We start from the raw sequence: 18869 nt of genomic DNA on the forward strand, positions 1-18869 counted from the left end.
CGGAAGGAGCTCCTCCTTCTTCTCCAGAAAACCGTTGGCTCCCCGAAAACGTCGCGAGCCCCTTCTGCTACCTTATTGGCTACTTGGAATGCCGATCATTATATTGCTACAACCGATTGGATAAAACTTAGAACAAAACGCCTTCGTCTTTATGTGCCTCTGGAAGAAATGTCATTGTTTCCCAAAATAATTGTCATTGGCTTTCTCTTCTGTCAGTTATGCCACTTGGAGAGTCTCATTGGACAAAAAACCCCTGGCGTTTGTTTTAATCGTAAACGCAACTACAGGCTTCTCCCACCGTTTCTTCGTAAGTTCAGCCAATGGGGGGGCGGGGGGAAGGGTCAAAACCAGCAGATGACGCCAAGGAAGGCGGGATTTTTCAACGGTTCGCTCAGAAAACACCACCCACAGTGCCCCAAGGGCAAGGGATCATGGGAGCCGCCCGGAATTCAGATTGGGGGAAGGAACGGGAGGGATTGTGAAGGCACCCTTTGCAAAGGATCATGGGAGCAGCCTTGCAATTTGTTCAAAAGCACCAATGAGCTTCTGTGGAGGGGAGCACCGTTTGCAAAGGATCATGGGAGCAGCCCTGCAATTTGTCAAAAGCACCCATGAGCTTCTGTGGAGAGGAGCACGGTTTGCAAAGGCTCATGGGACTTTGGCCAGGAACGGTGCTGGTTTGCAGGTATTTCTAGTGCATTGAATGGCCATTGCCAACACTTGCCTTTTACAAACCACCTCAGGCCTTTCCTTGGCAAAATGGCTGATGGAGTGGGAGATGTGTCAACTTTTCGAGAGACCTCCCCTCACTGTTATTTTAAATCCACTCGCAGAGGGCAGACTATCCGAAGCCAGACCCAGCAACATGTCCTGAACGTGTATTCGCGCATTCGGGAAGACAACCCGGGCCTAAGTGTCGATGAAGCCGTCGCGGAGACCTCGAGGTTGACCGGCGTGTCTTCTATGGCCGTCTACCGGGCAAAGAAGCAATGGCACACCTCAGGCGGAGTTCTCGAGTCGCCGGGCAAGAAAAGACCTCGCAAATCGGGGGCGAAGAAGCGCAACGCGAAGTGCAACAGCGTCACTTGCTGTGCGATCCGGGCCATTGTCCACAAGTATTTCTTCAAAAACGAACCGCCAACCCTGAAAGAAATACTTAGAGACGTCAATGGTGACCCGGAGCTGCCGTGCATTTCGAAAACGACGCTGCACCGCGTTTTGAAAGAGATCGGCTTTGCCTACGATCGGCAGCATAAATATTCCACCCTGACCGACAAGCCTGAAATCATAGCTTGGAGGCACCGATACCTGAGACAGATTCGTCAGTTTCGTTCTGAGGGAAGGAAGATATTTTTCCTGGATGAGACGTGGATGAAAGCGGGGCACACGGTCTCGACCTGTGGGCAAGATCAAACTGTCAAGTCGGCTAAGGAGGCATTCTTGAAGGGCTCGCCTTCAGGATTGATTTGTGCTCACTGTGGGAGCGAGCAAGGGTTTGTAGAGGATGCCTTGCTTCTTCTTGAGGCTAAAATGGCTGACAGTTACCCTCAGGAAATGAACGGGGACAACTTCGAACAGTGGTTCACCGAGTTGCTGCCAAAGCTGCCTCCCGCGAGCGTGATCGTCATGGACAACGCCTCCTACCATTCCGTGAGGTCTGAGAAGATCCCTACAGCTGCATCGGAAAAGGACACAATCAGGACGTGGCTAACGGAGAAGGGCATCTCTTGGGAGCCAGAGCAAGTCAAGCCTGAGCTTATTCTTCTGGTTCAAAGAGAAAAGCACAAATTCATTCGGTATCGAACAGATGAGATGGCTGCCGCTGCTGGCCATCAAGTGCTTCGCTTACCTCCCTACCATGCAGAACTGAACCCCATTGAGTTGGCCTGGAGTCAGATAAAAGAACACGTGGCCAGAAATAACACCATCCTCAAACTGAACAACGTTAGGGAACTATTCAAGGAAGGCGTGCGTGCAGTGACTCCCGCTATGTGGACCAGTTTCGTCCAGCAGGTGATCGAGAAGGAGAGGCAGTTTTGGGACCTTGACCTTTTCCAGGAAAACAACGAATCCTCCCTCTTAAAGATCCATTTGTGGTCAGCATCTGACAGCGATTCCTCTGAGAGCGAAGAGAGCTCTGATTGAATACATAAACAAAAATGGTAAGGCGAGAGCTCCGCATCGTTTTGTTCGCAACTTTGTATGCCTCTCCCGGGCTCTTCTGTAGTCACCGGTGGGAGGGAGGAGAGGCCGGGTGCAAAGTCGTGAGGGCCGTTTTCCGGTGCTGCTGGGTCATGGGTCTGTCTGGCAGTGGTTCATGGCCAGCCAAACAGATCTGGATAAAGGAGGCCTGCAGCCAGAGGTGGGATCCAGCAGGTTCCCACAGGTTCCCGAGAGTAGGTTACTAATTCTTTGTGTGTGCCGAGAGGGGGTTACTAATTGGTGGTTTTGCCACCTGATTTTTGCCTTAGTAACGCCCCTCCTCTCAGCAGTAGCGCAGAACTTGAAGCAGTCTAGCAGGAGGTGCACCGGCGTGCGTGGCAGCCTGCGCCTGCGTGCATTCATTTCCTGCCCAATGATCGGCGCAGCTGCCGCCAGCCTCTGCCATACAGTCCCCGCCTTCCAGGAATGCCTCCCGCCTCTGGAATACCCGCCACTCGTCGCAGTTCCCCGCCCAGCCCCATTGGCGCTACGCCACAGTTTGAATCCCACCACCATGGGAACCTGTTACTAAAATTTTTGGATCCCACCACTGCCAGCAGCCCCCTGCTGCTGGCCAGCCAGCACTGGCAGGAAGGCTGGACTCGCTGTGGCGAGCAGGCCCCATTGTTGTGGCACGTAAGGAAGGTGGGCAACTGAGTTGGGTGCCAATGTTGTATAATATTGTACAGCTAAATTGAATGCCAACATGTATTTTTTCTTTAAAGGGATGAGCGGGGAGCAGGGCTAGGTGGGCACTAGGACCCAGGCGGAGCATTCTACAAACAAGATGGTCCTGCATGTTGAGTTCTGTGGCGGCAGAATATACACCCCAACTAACATCTTTTTTTCTGAGACAGGCTATAGCAGTGATGGCGAACCTTTTCGAGACCGAGTGCCCAAACTGCAACCCAAAACCCACTTATTTATCGCAAAGTGCCAACCCGGCAATTTAACCTGAATACCGAGGTTTTAGTTTAGGAAAAACGGTTGACTTAGAGGCGTGCGTTACTCAGGAGTAAGCTTGGTGGTAGTCGGTGGTTTTGCTTTGAAGCAACCATGCAACTCTTCCAACAGGTGAATCACGACCCTAGGAGGGTTTGCTCAGATGCAAGCCCCATTGCCAGCAACTGAGCTTACTCCCAGGTAAAGGATCGTGCTTTGGTTTGCTGGCCTAATGGCCGTAATAAAACTGACTGATCGTGCTTTGGTTCTTTGCATGAAAATCAGTGGAGCTTAGCAGCGCTTAACAGGGTTACCTACACTGCTTCCCCAAAACTAGGTCTTAGGTTTAATGCTAATAATCGAGCCCAGTGGCTCAGGCCAGCCTAGATGTGTGTGTGGGGCGGGGGGGGATGACTCTGTTTGCGCGTGCCCACAGAGAGGGCTCTAAGTGCCACCTCTGGCACCTGTGCCATAGGTTCGCCACCACTGGGCTATAGCAAAGCTGTTTGAGGGACGTCTTCAGGGCCCCAAAGTTCTGTTAAGGCTCAGAGGAACAGAATTGTGGCATAACTAAATGTTACCTCCGTTGCATTTTGGAAGCCAGGGATAGCAACCCGGTCTTAAACGGGCGTCCCTGAAGACTGGAAGAAGGAGGAAAACCAGCAGCTTTGATTTAAAGATCCAGAAGCATTCAAACAGCCTGCTGCCTGTTATCCCACACCCTGGAGATGGGAAGTTTGGCACTGGAGATTCACAGTGGACCCATTTGCATTCCCCATTCCATCCTACTCATTCAGGGTAGGGCTGCCAGGTCCCCCTGGCCACTGTTGGCGGGGCAGAGTTGCCAGATCCAGGTTGGGAAATTTCAGGAGGTTTAAGGATGTGATCTAGGGAAGTCAGAGACAACCTCGGGGTACAATACGATAGAGTCCGCCGTCCAGAGTGTCCGTTTTCTCCAGAAGACCTGATCTCCGTAGTCTGGAGATCAGTTGTAATACCAGGGGATCCCCAGATCCTGTCTGGAGGCTGGCATCCCAATTGCAGGGAGCTCTTCCTAAAACAAGCAGCCACTGCAGCTGGACAAGAAGAAGAGTTTGGATTTAGATCCCCCTTTTCTCTCTCCTGTAAGGAGACTCAAAGGGGCTGACAATCTCCTTGCCCTTCCCCCCTCACAACAAACACCCTGTGAGGTGGGTGGGGCTGAGAGAGCTCCGAGAAGCTGTGACTAGCCCAAGGTCACCCAGCTGGTGTGTATAGGAGAGCACAGGCTAATCTGAATTCCCCAGATAAGCCTCCACAGCTCAGGCGGCAGAGCTGGGAATCAAACTCGGTTCCTCCAGATTAGATACACGAGCTCTTAACCTCCTACGCCACTATGACAAGGACCCATTCTGAAGTATCCAGGGGAGGGGGCACTCGCTGTGCCTGTGCAATGCAGAGGGGCACTTTACAGCATTGGTCCAGAGTGGTGGATGTAACCTGGTCTGCTATTGGCTGCAGGTCTCTCCAGGCCGGGACAGCCGGGATTGCCGAGCAGTTTACTGAACGGGCCGAAGGGATTGCTCAGCAGAAAGCGGGCAGCACAGCCGGTTCTGTGGCTATTTCTGGCCTCATCCCTCCTATCTCCATTCTCAGGAAGGAAGGGATCAGCAGTGGAACAGATTGGGGTTCTGGCAGCACTGAAAATTACCTTCTCTGCTGCTTCAATCTTCCGGTTCTCCAGGAGGAGCCACTGTGGGCTGCTGTGTGATAGAACCACATCTTTCTAAGATCTGGATACTGCTGTGGGTGCGGGGGAAGGCAGACAGGTTGCTCATCAAAACATTTCTAATGGAATGCGGAACCCCTATCAGCTTAGCCAATGTTATTCCATAACGGGAGGGAAACCAAAGGTCGGGATCACAGCCCGCAGTGGGGTGGATTCCAGCATCACAGCGGCTGCCCGGGGGGGGGGGGGACTCAGATTTTGCACCAGACTCCATTTTCCCTCTATGCCTCTGTCCAGAGGGGAGGGCAGGGGAGTCTGCCATCCCCGACCTCGGAGAGCTGCTTTTATAAGCGCTAGGCCAGGGGCGGGGCTTGGGGAGGCGTGGCCATGCCCTAGGGGCGGGTGGGGGTGTGGCCCCACCCCCGAACCCCCCCATAAGAAATCTATACCTACGTCCCTGCCATAGTTACTCAGAAGTAAGCATCACCAAGCCCCAGGGCGGCTGGAGAAGGGTTCATGGCTTGGTGGTAGAGCATTGGCTTGGCAATATTGATTCAGCTCCAGTTGAAAGATCTCAAGAGAGCTGCTTGTTTGGGAAGATTTCTCTTTCCTTAAGATCCTGAAGAGTCTCCTGCAAAGAGACAATAAGAACACAAGAACGAGCCTGCTGGATCAGACCAGAGTCCATCTAGTCCAGCCCTCTGCTACTCGTAGTGGCCCACCAGGTGCCTTTGGGAGCTCACAGGCAGGATGTGAAAGCAATGGCCTGCTGCTGCTGCTGCTGCTGCTGCTCCCGAGCACCTGGTCTGCTAAGTAGGATCAAGATTGGTAGCCATAGATCGACTTCACCTCCATAAATCTGTCCAAGCCCCTTTTAAAGCTATCCAGGTTAGTGGCCATCACCACCTCCTGCCTGAGAGACAAACTAACCACAAACGTTTATAACTCTTCCCTACCTAGTCTCCTACAGGTGACTGAACAGCCCTTGGCTACTGTACAGCTGTCTAGACAGTGACAGAGTTAAGGATCACCAATTCAAATTCCACCCTCTGCAAAATAAATTTGGTGCTAGCACAAAAGAACCATGTTTTTAGTTGTGGGCGGGCAAATGAAAGAGAAAAAGCCCTTTGCGAGCATAATTTCCTCTGTTCCAACACTTGCCAAGAGGTTGGCATTTGCAGAAATCTCTGTGCCACCATAGGTGAGGATTTTGGTAGGCCACAGAGTTTTTAGGAGGGGAGCACTGGGCCCTGCTGCCCTCTACCAAATGTCCTGCTTGTAACATGGGCAAATTCCTGGCACATTCTTCTTCCTGACCCTCCAAAGTTCAAAGATTAGCTGGAAAAGGGCCACAGCTGTTGCTTTGATGGCCAGTGGAATATTAACTGGGCTTAACCTTGCTGGGTTGCTTGTTCCAGGCCTCAACGTACAGAATGCTTCCGTTCGTTCACCTGCACGGCTGCACGGGTTCCTCAGGCAAGCCTGTCTGGACACATCACAGGGCTTCGAGCTCCGCCTCTTGCAATCCCTCTCAAAGTTCCCGAGTTCAAGCCAGAGATTTGCCCAATTTTACTTGGACCTGCTCATCCCAGGCAAGTTTTAAGTTGGGATTGCCAGTGACGGAGGAGAAGGTACAATAATTCATTTCAAGTGTTCGTAATCTGCCACACGTGTGTGCTTTCTCCATTACTTTCATAAGTGCCCCGCAAGGGCAAAATATTGAAGGGGGAGCACACCCGAGGCTTAGAGAATTGTTGCTTTGTCAAAGCTATCTACAGTTAGGGCGAGATCTCAGGTGCTACTTGCATTCCTAGGGGCTACTCTAGGGCACCATTTCACTTATTTTAATATTTAATCGATAACTAAAATGTTGACTAGCTTCCTTTCTTCCTTATGGAGCAGCAGTGGCGTAGGAGGTTAAGAGCTCTAATCTGGAGGAACCGGGTTTGATTCCCAGCTCGGCCGCCTGAGCTGTGGAGGCTTATCTGGGGAATTCAGATTAGCCTGTGCACTCCCACACGCGCCAGCTGGATGACCTTGGGCTAGTCACAGCTTTCTGGAGCTCTCTCAGCCCCACCTACCTCACAGGGTATTTGTTGTGAGGGGGGAAGGGCAAAGAGATGTAAGCCCCTTTGAGTCTCCTGCAGGAGAGAAAGGGGGGATATAAATCCAAACTCTTCTTCTTCTTCTTGTGCCCTGATGAAGAAAGATCTACCACCAATCTGACTTGACAGCTGCTGCTGCTGCTGCTTCTTCTTCTTCTTCTTCTTGGCAACTTGCATAAAATACATAAAACCAACTGTTAAAATTGCAATTTAGGGTCCCTGCAATTAAATACAGTCCTCAATAAAGCCGTCTTCACCTACCTCCTAAATATGGAAAGGGACAAGGCCAGGTGTTGCTCCATAATCCACTGAAAAGTTACTGTCAAACCAACAGCCTTGCAAGGTAGGTTCCATCCCCACCCCTCTACGGAAGACAGAGAGATAACTGCTTTCACTGTCTTTAATTATTTCATGGTTCATGAGAGGTGTGAACCAAAGTCCTCGTGATTCACACACACAACAAACCATGGGCAAATCAGCCCCTTCAAAGTTCCCCGTGGGTCTGAGGCTTGGCATCTGTCTGCTTTCCTCCCCCCAACCCCCCCCCCCATACCACTGAACGTTTGGGTTGGCTTCCTCCCCAAAAGGCGTCTCAACTTTGCCATTTGCCAGTAAGGATTTGCAGCCAAAAAAGGCCCATTCTTCAGCCTCTCCAGGGCAGGACGCACAAACATCTGGACTACGGGGGCATTTCCTCATCAGCTCCTCTGTGCCGTCACAGCCGCCCAAACCTTGCACACCTGGCCACCCCCGCCTTGGATTGCAGCTGCCCAGGCTGGAAGCACCAGCGAAGGAAACGTCGGCCCAGCAGCCTGGTCATTAAAACAGTGTCACCCGGTTCTCCCATGGACATGATCCAGGCCCCTCTCAGACCTTGGGCCGCTGCTGGCAAGAGACGCCCACCGGCCTCGTAAGACACTTCCCCCGCAGTTGAGGAATTCCGAGACAAAGGTCGGCCTGAGCAGGAGGGGAAGCCGCTCCACTGCCGGGCATTTTTGAAGCTTGAAAACACACTTTGGGTAAGCCAGGCGCAGAGCTTTGCTCCTTCAGAGATGGGGGGCAGTTCTCAGCCTGTTTGCTGGTGCCATCCCAAGGCCGCCCCCCCCCCCCCGCCCTTCTTAAACAACATCCCTGCTGTATTGTCGAAGGCTTTCACAACCGGAATCACTGGGGTGCTGTGATGCCAGCCAGAGATGCCAGCCACAGATGCAGGCGAAACGTCAGGAGAGAATGCTGCTAGAACACGGCCATACAGCCCGGAAACTACACAGCACCCCAGACATCCCTCCTGCTGATCAGCCTCCAGAGTCTGCAGAAGAAATTTTGGCCAAAGGGTGTGGGACAAGAGTCCGTCTCAGATTCCTCTCGCACAGTGGCTCCCAACCTTTTTCCAGTTGTGTATCCCCTGGCAACCAGTTTCCCTAAAATTGTACCCCCGTATTAGCAAACCCAGTATGTAATCTTTTTCTGTGTACCCACAAACACTCTGGCACGTACCCCTGGGGTAGACGTACCCAGGGGTGGGATCCAAAAATTTTAGTAACAGGTTCCCATGGTGGTGGGATTCAAACTGTGGCGTAACGCCAGTGGGGCCGGGTGGGGCACGACGGGGGCGTGGCCGGGCATTCCAGGGGCGGGGCATTGCTGGGCGGGGCTGTGGCAAGGACGCAGCCGCTGCGCCGGTCCTTGGGCGGGAAACGAATGCACGCAGGCACAGGCTGCCCCGCACGCCGGTGCACCTTCTGCTAGACTGCTTCACGTTCTGCGCACTACTGTTGAGAGGAGGGGCGTAACTAAGGCAAAAATCACGTGGCAAAATCACCCATTAGTAACCCCCTCTTGGCACACACAAATAATGAGTAACCTACTCTCGGGAACCTGTGAGAACCTGCTGGATCCCACCTCTGGACGTACCCCAGGTTGGGAAACACTGCCCTAGCCGCATCCTGTTTATTTGATTGTTTGATTTCTGTGCCCCCCCCCCCCAAAAAAAAACGATTGGCTCAGGACGGCTTACAAAAAAGCCAGTTTAAAATCCAGCGCTATTAAAACATCCTGAAAAATCTAACTAAGGGGAACAGGGTGCGAGAAAGGAAACGGGAAGAGGGAAAGGCCGGAGGGATCCTCGAGGCTCGACTTCTTCAGCCCCTCCTTGGAAGCAGCTCAGGAGCCAGAGGAGCAGGGGGAGTTGGCAAGCAGCATGTGGCGGACGTCACTGCGGATCTCCTTAAAGAATGCAGCCGGGCCCTGAAAGGCCGGGCAGTTTAGACTTGCAGTGGTGGCGAACCTTTGGCACGGGTGCCAGAGGTGGCACTCAGAGCCCTCTCGGTGGGCACGCACGCACAGAGTTTGTCATGTGGGGGGGGAATCACCCTCCCCCCCCACACACACATCTAGGCTGGCCTGGGCCACTGGACTTGATGGGCAGGCACCTCAGCGAGCAGGGAGGACTCGGCTGGCGGGCCTGGTGCTGTGATCTAGGTGGCTGCTGCCTGGGTGGGGGGCAGAGGTGGCAAAGATGCTAGAGAGGCACAGAGCGGCACATGTGGGACTTCTGGAGGCTACAGCAGGCTGGCCCCTGCTCGAGGGGGTTATTCAGGTTAAATTGCCGGGTTGGCACTTTGCGATAAATAAGTGGGTTTTGGGTTGCAATTTGGGCACTCGGTCTCAAAAAGGTTCGCCATCACTGGATTAGAGGCTCGGTTTCACTTCCACAGCGCAGACGAAAATGCAGCGAAGAGGAAGCACCGTCCTCCTGAGGGGAAGTAGGGCATGAGAAATGCGGTCTCCCCTTTGTTGCTGCCCTGAACGGAGGATGTGGTGGCAGAGACCAGCACGGGCAGGCTGGCCTCAGGGAAGCAGCAGCAGCATAAGAACCTAAGAACTAGCCTGCTGGATCAGACCAGAGTCCATCTAGTCCAGCACTCTGTTACTCGTAGTGGCCCACCAGGTGCCTTTGGGAGCTCATATGCAGGATGTGAAAGCAATGACCTTCTGCTGCTGCTGCTCCTCCTCCTCCTCCTCCCAAGCACCTGGTCTGCTAAGGCAATCTCAGATCAAGAAGAAGAAGAAGAAGAAGAGTTTGGATTTATATCCCCCCTTTCTCTCCTGCAGGAGACTCAAAGGGGCTGACAATCTCCTTGCCCTTCCCCCCCACAACAAACACCCTGTGAGGTAGGTGGGGCTGAGAGAGCTCCAAGAAGCTGTGACTAGCCCAAGGTCACCCAGCTGGCGTGTGTGGGAGTGCCCAGGCTAATCTGAATTCCCCAGAGAAGCCTCCACAGCTCAGGCGGCCGAGCTGGGAATCAAACCCGGTTCCTCCAGATTAGATACACCAGCTCTTAACCTCTTACGCCGCTGCTGCTCCCAAGGAGGATCAAGATTGGTAGCCGGAGATCGACTTCTCCTCCGTAAATCTGTCCCAAGCCCTTTTTAAAGCCATCCAGGTGAGTGGCCATCACCACCTCCTGCGGCAGCACATTCCAAACACCAATCACACGTGGCGTGAAGAAGTGTTCCTGCAAGGAGTGAAGCGCTTCCTGCAAGGGGCGAGGGCTTCCACCCGGCCACTTCTCAACAGGCAGTGCTGAGGCCTGAACGTGGGATCTTCTGCGTGCAAAGCAGAGGGGGCTCCAGTTTTTTGGGGAGTTGGGAGAAGGGTTGGCACCTGCAATCCAGGAAGCGCTAAACCCTTTGAAGGCCACCTGGAGAGGAATGGATTTAAATTCAGGCAAAGGGCTGCAGAAGGGGAGCATGAGGCCCAGGGGTCTGGCAGGACTGCTGGATGTATGTCGGTGATGGCGGTTATGCAGTGGCGTATCTGCCTAGGGACGGGGGTACCCTCCGTCCCCGGGCGCCACTAGTCTGGTCCCGTGGGGGCGCAAAATCACGCCCCCCCCATGTGACCAGGAAGTCCTGCTGCCTCGTCGTCTTCGGGTGCCCTCAGCCCCACACATGTTGTCATCGACATGGGCAGGGCCGGGGAAGCCCGAGGACACCGCCCCCCCAAGCCTTGCCCCCCCCCCACTCCCAGCCGGCAGTCCCTTCTCCCCTCCTCACTTGACTTTTATTTCCAGATAAAGTTGGAGGGCTGGAGGGAGGGGCCAGTTTCACTCAAGTGTTGAAGCCCTTCTACTATGCATGGGCAAATTAACTTCTCTAAGCTTTAGCTAGAGTGGTTTTGATTCTTCTGACGAGATGGAGTGTTATATTTCCTGATTATTGGAAGCGGTCCCTTCCTGTGATTGATATTTGTGGAAGCATCTGCTCCTGATGAAGACAATATCTGTGAAGTTGTGAGCAACCACACAATTAAGCTGTTCTAGACAATACTGATCACATGTACCACTGGTGCCTCCCACGTTTGTTTTTTCTGGAGCATTTCTATGCCATTCTGATGCCTGAAGTGACCCAAAACAGTTTACTGAAATCTTCAAATTTCACATTATAAAATAAATAAGACAAACCAAGAAAACACAAATATCTGAGCTGGTATTTCCCTGATGGTCTACTCACTATGGGCCACAAGATGTGAGGCACAGGCTGAGTGTTACCTTGGCCGTTTCTGCATCATAGTGGGGGGGGGGGCGCGTCCAGATGCTGTCTCCAGGTGCTACTCCCCCCCCACGCCTCTGCAGATATGCAACAGGTGCATTCCTCCCCAGCAAGGAGATGCTGTCATTAACGGCTTGACCTGCCAAACCTCAGCACCCCCCCCCCCCCCAGCTGCCCAAGCCCTGCTTGGAATGGTAGGTACCCATAAGACTTTCACGTCAACTCCCTGGCTGGGAAGACCCACCCCTGCGAACTATCTGATGCTACAGCTCCACCCACTCTGAGCCCGCAGCACAAGAGTGTCGCTGTTCCGGTTAAAGAGGTTTTGTTCAAAACTAGGTGCAGCCTGGCACCAGTGGCCGCAAATCCCCAGCCACGTTGTGCAACCCCGTCTAGGCACACCTTGGAGCTAGGTGTGGCTGCTGGCAGTCTCCCAAACTAGTAATGGATGCATATATGGGTGCAAACACCCTGCCCCTCCCCTCCCCCCCCCATTCTTTGGCCACTTTACAACACAGAATTTATTTGTGAGCAGCAGACAAATGGCGAGCAAACTTTTCTCGTGTAGAAAAATCTGCTTTTGGATTTGCAGTCCCCCCAAGGGGGAAAATCTGCAATTTCCCCCAGAAGGTTTGGTCTGCTGAGCGACATGTTGTCATCGATTTCTCCCAAATAGTTTGAAAGAATCTTTTATTTTTAAAGAAGCTTAATTTAGCCGAAAGGCGCAGTCCTGCAGCCTGCCTAAAAGGCTTCCCAGAGAGGTGGAGGAAGAAGCACACGTTTAAATAGATCTGGATGGATCTTCCTCATTGAGAGGAAATATTGAGAATAAAACTGCAAGGATTGTCATGCCCTTATATAAAGCCGTGGTGCGACCGCACTTGGAGTGCTGTGTTCAGTTCTGGTCGCCGCATTTCAAAAAGGATATTGAGGAGATAGAAAAAGTGCAGAGAAGGGCAATGAGGATGATTTGAGGGACTGGAGCACCTTCCCTATGAGGAGAGGCTGCAGGGTTTGGGACTCTTTAGCTTGGAGAGGAGATGGCTGAGGGGGGATATGATTGAAGTCTATAAAATTATGCATGGGGTAGAAAATGTCGACAGAGAGAAATCTTTCTCTCTTTCTCACAGTACTAGAACCAGGGGGCATCCACTGAAAATGCTGGGGGGAAGAATTAGGACTAATAAAAGGAAACACTTCTTCACGCAACGTGTGATTGGTGTTTGGAATATGCTGCCACAGGAGGTGGTGATGGCCTCTAACCTGGATAGCTTTAAAAGGGGCTTGGACAGATTTATGGAGGAGAAGTCGATTTATGGCTACCAATCTTGATCCTCTTTGATCTGAGATTGCAAATGCCTTAGCAGACCAGGTGCTCGGGAGCAACAGCCGCAGAAGGCCATTGCTTTCACCTCCTGCCTGTGAGCTCCCAAAGGCACCTGGTGGGCCACTACGAGTAACAGAGTGCTGGACTAGATGGACTCTGGTCTGATCCAGCAGGCTAGTTCTTAGGTTCTTATGCTGCTGCTGCTTCCCTGAGGCCAGCCTGCCCGTGCTGGTCTCTGCCACCACATCCTCCGTTCAGGGCAGCAACAAAGGGGAGACCGCATTTCTCATGCCCTACTTCCCCTCAGGAGGACGGTGCTTCCTCTTCGCTGCATTTTCGTCTGCAGAGTGCTGGACTGGATGGACTCTGGTCTGATCCAGCTGGCTTGTTCTTATGTTCTTAAAGGGGGAGATTTGGAGGTTAGTTTGGCTGTCGTAAAAAAATGTTTAAAGACATTACAGCGAGTAGAAAATTATGTCAAGGTTTCTTCGCTTCGTTTTTGCGGTCGCTAATGGGGCGTTACACAAAACCTGTGGGTAAAATGAGTAGTGCCATTTAAGAAGGATCTTTCTCATTGATGCTCAGCAGAGCCGAGGATCCTGCCTTCGACCGTGGTCAGCGCAACGTTTCCAGGAAGCAGAATCACCAAGCAACAGCCCTCATGCTGTGGTTTGCAGTGAGCATGTCGAAATTTAGGCACGGAGGTTCCCTTTCAGTATCACAAACAACAGCTACCAACAGACCCACCTTCTACAAAACGGTCGAAACCAGTGGTGGCGAACCTATGGCACGGGTGCCAGAGGTGGCACTCAGAGCCCTCTCTGTGGGCACGTGTGCACAGAGTTCGTCATGTGATAATAGGGTAATTATTTCAGGGAGATTATCAGCATTTAAACCTAAGACCTAGTTTTGGGGAAGCAGTGTAGGTAACCCTGTTAAGCGCTGTTAAACCCTACTGATTTTCATGGGAAGAACTAAAGCGTGATCCTTTACCTGGGAGTAAGCTCGGTTGCTGGCAATTGGGCTTTTTTCTGAGTAAACCCTCCTAGGGTTGTGATTCACCCGTTCGAAGCATTGCACAGTTGCTTCAAAGCAAAGCCACCGACTACCACCAAGCTTACTCCTGAGTAACGCGCGCCTTGAAGCCAACCGTTTTTTCTAAACTAAAACCTCAGTATTCAGGTTAAATTGCCGTGTTGGCGCTTTGCGATAAATAAGTGGGTTTTGGGTTGTAGTTTGGGCACTCGGGCTCGGTTGCTGGCAATGGGGCTTGCTTCTGAGTAAACTCTCCTAGGGTTGTGATTCACCCGTTCGAAGCGTTGCACAGTTGCTTCAAAGCAAAGCCACCGACTACCACCAAGCTCACTCCCGAGTAACGCACGCCTCGGAGCCAACTGTTTTTTCTAAACTAAAAGTATTCAGGTTAAATTGCCGTGTTGGCACTTTGCAATAAATAAGTGGGTTTTGGGTTGCAGTTTGGGCACTCGGCCTCGAAAAGGTTCGCCATCACTGGTCTAAACCCTTTTCTGAAACCACCTACATCTGTTGCCACTGTTCATCTCTCCTGTCGCCGGCAGCTCCACAAGTACAGTGTACGTAGGAGGTTAAGAGCTCGTGTATCTAATCTGGAGGAACCGGGTTTGATTCCCCGCTCTGCCGCCTGAGCTGTGGAGGCTTATCTGGGGAATTCAGATCAGCCTGTGCGCTCCCACACATGCCAGCTGGGTGACCTTGGGCTAGTCACAGCTCTACGGAGCTCTCTCAGCCCCACCCACCTCACAGGGTGTTTGTTGTGAGGGGGGAAGGGCAAGGAGATTGTCAGCCCCTTTGAGTCTCCTGCAGGAGAGAAAAGGGGGATATAAATCCAAACTCCTCTTCTTCTACATCAGGGGTAGGGAACCTGCGGCTCTTCTGCCCCTTGCACTGTGGCTCCACGAGCCGAGCCACTGGCCCCATCCTTGCCCGCCCTGCAGGCAGCAGGGCGGGCGCACCAACTGCCCACGGTCGGCCGCACCAATGGCTGACCCCCTCTCGCCTTCAGCCTCCCATTTGAGCTTGTAAGGCGAAAGCTCCGGCGGCCAGCGCAGGTCGCAGCCGCTGGTCTCTATCCTTGCCCGCCCTGCAGGCAGCAGGGCAGACGCATCCATGCACTTCTCAGAATGAGCGGAGTAAAAGGTTAAAAAAACCCACTATATACAGTGTTATCTTTATTTTAAATGTCAAAAATTATTTGCAGCTCCAAGTGTTTCTTTTCCCGTGGAAAACGGGTCCAAATGGCTCTTTGAGTGTTAAAGGTTCCCTACCCCTGTTCTACATGGTATGAAAGACTAAAGCGGTGCCAATGCAAAATATAGAAAAACCGACTCGTTGGGGAGATCCAGCAGAGATGGCCTTTTTAACTATTTACATTCCCATTTCCCTCTCTCCAGTTAGCAAAGTTGTGTTTGTCTTTCTTCCTCCCAAATTATCAACAACTTTTTTTTTCAAATTATACAAGGGTATCAGCTGCACCGGAAGCAAGGAATACACACAGAGGCAGCCTCACGTTCAAAGCTCTGACCGGGATCGTCTTTCACCTCACCGGTTGCCAGGCCGTTTGAGCTAAGAATGGAACCCAGGTCTTTCTCTGTGCCAGGCAGATGTTCTGCCACGGAGCTGCCGCACCCCCACTCTTGGCTGGCTGAGCCACGAACATCACTTGGTGACCTCGGCCCTGATATTCTCACAGCTTAGCCTACCTCACAAGGTTGTGGAATACAAAATGTTTGAAGGGCAGAATAACAATGGACAGAATTTAGGGCTGTATGAGATTTTTGTGCACTGATTTATATTTTTATAGCGATGTGGGGCTACTTGGACCTTTTCTTTAGAAACAAGCAAACCTCACGACCTTGCTCTTTATGTTGATGAATTCCAGTCTTCTGACGTTCTCCAGCTGTGCTTCGAACTTCGTTACGGCATTTTAGCATTTTTAAAAAACAACGGTAAGCCACTGGAGGTTCAATATAGTGCTGATAAAGGCAATATGTGTGATTGGAGCCTTTAAGCTAGGGATGGCCAACCTATGGTGCTCCAGATGCTCATGGACTACAGTTCCCATCAGCCCCTGCCAATTGGCCATGCCATGTTGTAGTCCAGTGATTCCCAACCAGGGTTCCATGGTACCCTGGGCACGTCCCAGGGGTACCATGACAATGCTACTGCCTGCCCCCCCCCCACTGGAAAATGGATTTTGAAAGGGGGGGGGGTTGGAAGCCTCATGGGCTCCCTTTAAACAACACTGAAAAACAGCATTGTTTTATTTGCCTAAATTCGGCATGGATGCGGGGGGGGGGGGTAGATTTAAAGGGAGCTCTCCCTTTAAATCCCCCCAATCCATGCTGAATATAGGCAAACAAACAACACGGCTATCAACGTGGCTTCCTCTCCCCTCCCCCTGCTTGCCACTCCCCAACCTATAGGCCAAAAATGGGAAAAACCCTAAAAAATGCACAAAAAACCCCAAACCAAACGAACGTCAAGGGTACCCTGAGATATGAAGAGCAAGGTCAAGGGTACCACAACGTTGAAAAGGTTGGGAAACACTGCTGTAGTCCATGAACATCTGGAGTACGATAGGTTGCTTTAAGCGCTTGTGGAAGAGCAAATGGGCCGTTGGCCAGCTCTGGCAGTCGAGGAGTGTTCAGCCCTTTGAGATGACTCATTTGCATCATTTTAGACATTAAATGGACCTGTGCAAAGAGATGGGCTTTTGGCTTCCTGCGATGGGGAAATGCGGGGCAGGAGGCAAGAGACGCTGCGACAGTTATGGCAACAGCAGGGAGCCCAGGCGTTGCTGTGACCCGGAAGGGGAACAGGCAACTCTTCCTTTTCCAACTGGGAGGAACAACACGCTAGTCCTTCGACATGGTGACACTTCTTAATTGGACGGTCCAGGTTTGGGAAGTTTGAGCCCCAGTGCTGTGTATTTGGTTGTTTTTAGTTGATTTTCAGGGGTCTTCAAACTATGGCCCTCCAGATGTTCATAGACTACAATTCCCTTGAGCCCTACCACTTGGCCATGATGGCAGGGGGCTGATGGGAATTGTAGTCCTTGAACATCTGGAGGGCCATAGTTTGAAGACCCCTAATTTATACTATTAACTCTGTATATTGGACATTGCATATTGTGTTTTACTAGGTGCACCTAGAGTTTGTGCCTTATAAAAATAAAGTTTGTTTAACTTAGATTCTGAACGAGTCCTTACCCTCCTGCTGGCTCCTTTGCGTTGCTACTGAATGACACCTCTGTAAAGTTGGTCTCGGACACTTCACAAGGGTTAGATTTTATCCGAGGTGGCGGCAGTGACAGTAAAAAGGGGCAAAATGGCACTTGGCTTGCCCCGCAACAGGACAAGAGTTCATGACGATGCAGTTTTTCTCATGCTAGAATCTAACACAGTGGTGGCGAACCTATGGCACGGGTGCCAGAGGTGGCACTCAGAGCCCTCTTTGTGGGCACTTGCAAACAGAGTGCCCCCTTCCCCCCACACATCTAGGGTGGCCTGGGCCGCTAGGCTCGATTATTAACATTAAACCTAAGACCTAGTTTTGAGCAAGCAGTGTAGGTAACCCTGTTAAGTGCTGTTAAGCCCCACTGATTTTCATGCAAAGAACTAAAGCACGATCCTTAGGAGTAAGCTCGATTGCTGGCAATGGGGCTTGCTTCTGAGTAAACCCTCCTAGGGTCGTGATTCACCCGTTGGAAGAGTTGCACGGTTGCTTCAAAGCAAAGCCACCAAGTACCGCCAAGCTTACTCGCGAGTAGCGCACGCCTCGGAGCCAACAGTTTTTTCTAAATTGTCGTGTTGGCACTGCAATAAATAAGTGGGTTTTGGGTTGCAATTTGGGCACTCAATCTCGAAAAGGTTTGCCATCACTGATCTAACACCTTCCCCCCCCCCCCCCCCAAGATCTGGCAATCAGGGCTTTTCTTTTTTTACTTTTGCGTGGGTGGGACTGTGCATGCCACATGATAAAAATTGCTCTCAAAGATGTGTGTTAGTGCAACAGTGAGAGAACCTGCCAGCATGTTCTGCGTCACAGCAGAGGAACCAAAAGCAACGATCACAGAGGCAGCGACAGGCCGTGGAAGTGAAATCCTGCCCCGTGAGGTTGGATTAGAATTTGGCAGAAGGGGAAACGGCATCAGAATTCCAAGAAAATCAGGACCTTTTGGGGGGGGGGGGGAGGATGGGGACACACACACGTTCCTCAGTCACGTTACTGAAGCTTAGAAATGTGTACTGAGAACTGAATTCCGTTTGATGAAATTAAACTAGATGGTTTCTGCTTCTCGAGGTTGGAAGCTCTTGGTAGGAAATGAGAGAAAACAGAGAAAGGAAAGCGAGTGACCAGGAAGGCAAGCTGGTGGCCAGGTGAATCCTGGGGCTCCAACTTCACAAAGTAGAAGCAGAGCCAGAAGAACAGCTGCTCAGGTTGCCCCAGCATCTTCCACACAAGCAGTGTGTGTGTGTTTGTGTTAGTGTTACAACTAGCATCTCCTGTGGTGTCTCCTGTGGTTTCTGGAGACACCAGTGGCAGCTTCTCTTGGCAGAGGCGCCAGCGGCAAGAAATGCAGTCAGCAAATCATTTCTATGGCACAGCGATCCCTGTTAGCAGACTCCTGGTGAATTATTACCTGTCCTAAGAAGCACAGGAACTTGGGAAGGGCTGGAAATCAAATACATAGAGCAGTGGTGGCAAACCTTTGGCACTCCAGATGTTATGGACTTCAATTCCCATCAGCCCCTGCCAGCACTGCCAATTATTACCTGTCCTAAGAAGCACAGGAACTTGGGAAGGGCTGGAAACATAGAGCAGTGGTGGCGAACCTTTGGCACTCCAGATGTTATGGACTACAATTCCCATCAGGGGCTGATGGGAATTGTAGTCCATAACATCTGGAGTGCCAAAGGTTCGCCACCACGGACATAGAGGAAGGTAGGAATTCTAAGAGGATGGCAACATTGGGTGGGTGGAGGGAGAGAAT

General features: G+C 51.8%; 1 protein-coding gene across 2 annotated transcripts; it reads left to right on the forward strand.

Annotated features, from left to right (window-relative positions):
• The first annotated feature begins 161 nt into the window (after window positions 1–161).
• Window positions 162–16010, forward strand: LOC125434339. Of its 2 annotated transcripts, none has more exons than XM_048499562.1 (3): window positions 162–307; window positions 834–2162; window positions 15336–16010. In XM_048499562.1, exon 2 carries the CDS (start codon window positions 964–966, stop codon window positions 2143–2145), a length of 1182 nt encoding a protein of 393 aa, XP_048355519.1. In that variant the 5' UTR covers window positions 162–307; window positions 834–963; the 3' UTR covers window positions 2146–2162; window positions 15336–16010. The 2 variants fall into 2 exon arrangements, with proteins under 2 accessions (XP_048355519.1, XP_048355517.1); XM_048499560.1 differs by lacking the exon at window positions 162–307 and adding an exon at window positions 361–685.
• The last annotated feature ends 2859 nt before the right edge of the window (window positions 16011–18869 follow it).

The sequence above is a fragment of the Sphaerodactylus townsendi genome, linkage group LG06 (assembly GCF_021028975.2).
Source record: "Sphaerodactylus townsendi isolate TG3544 linkage group LG06, MPM_Stown_v2.3, whole genome shotgun sequence".
In the NCBI taxonomy this organism is placed as follows: Eukaryota; Metazoa; Chordata; class Lepidosauria; order Squamata; family Sphaerodactylidae; genus Sphaerodactylus; species Sphaerodactylus townsendi.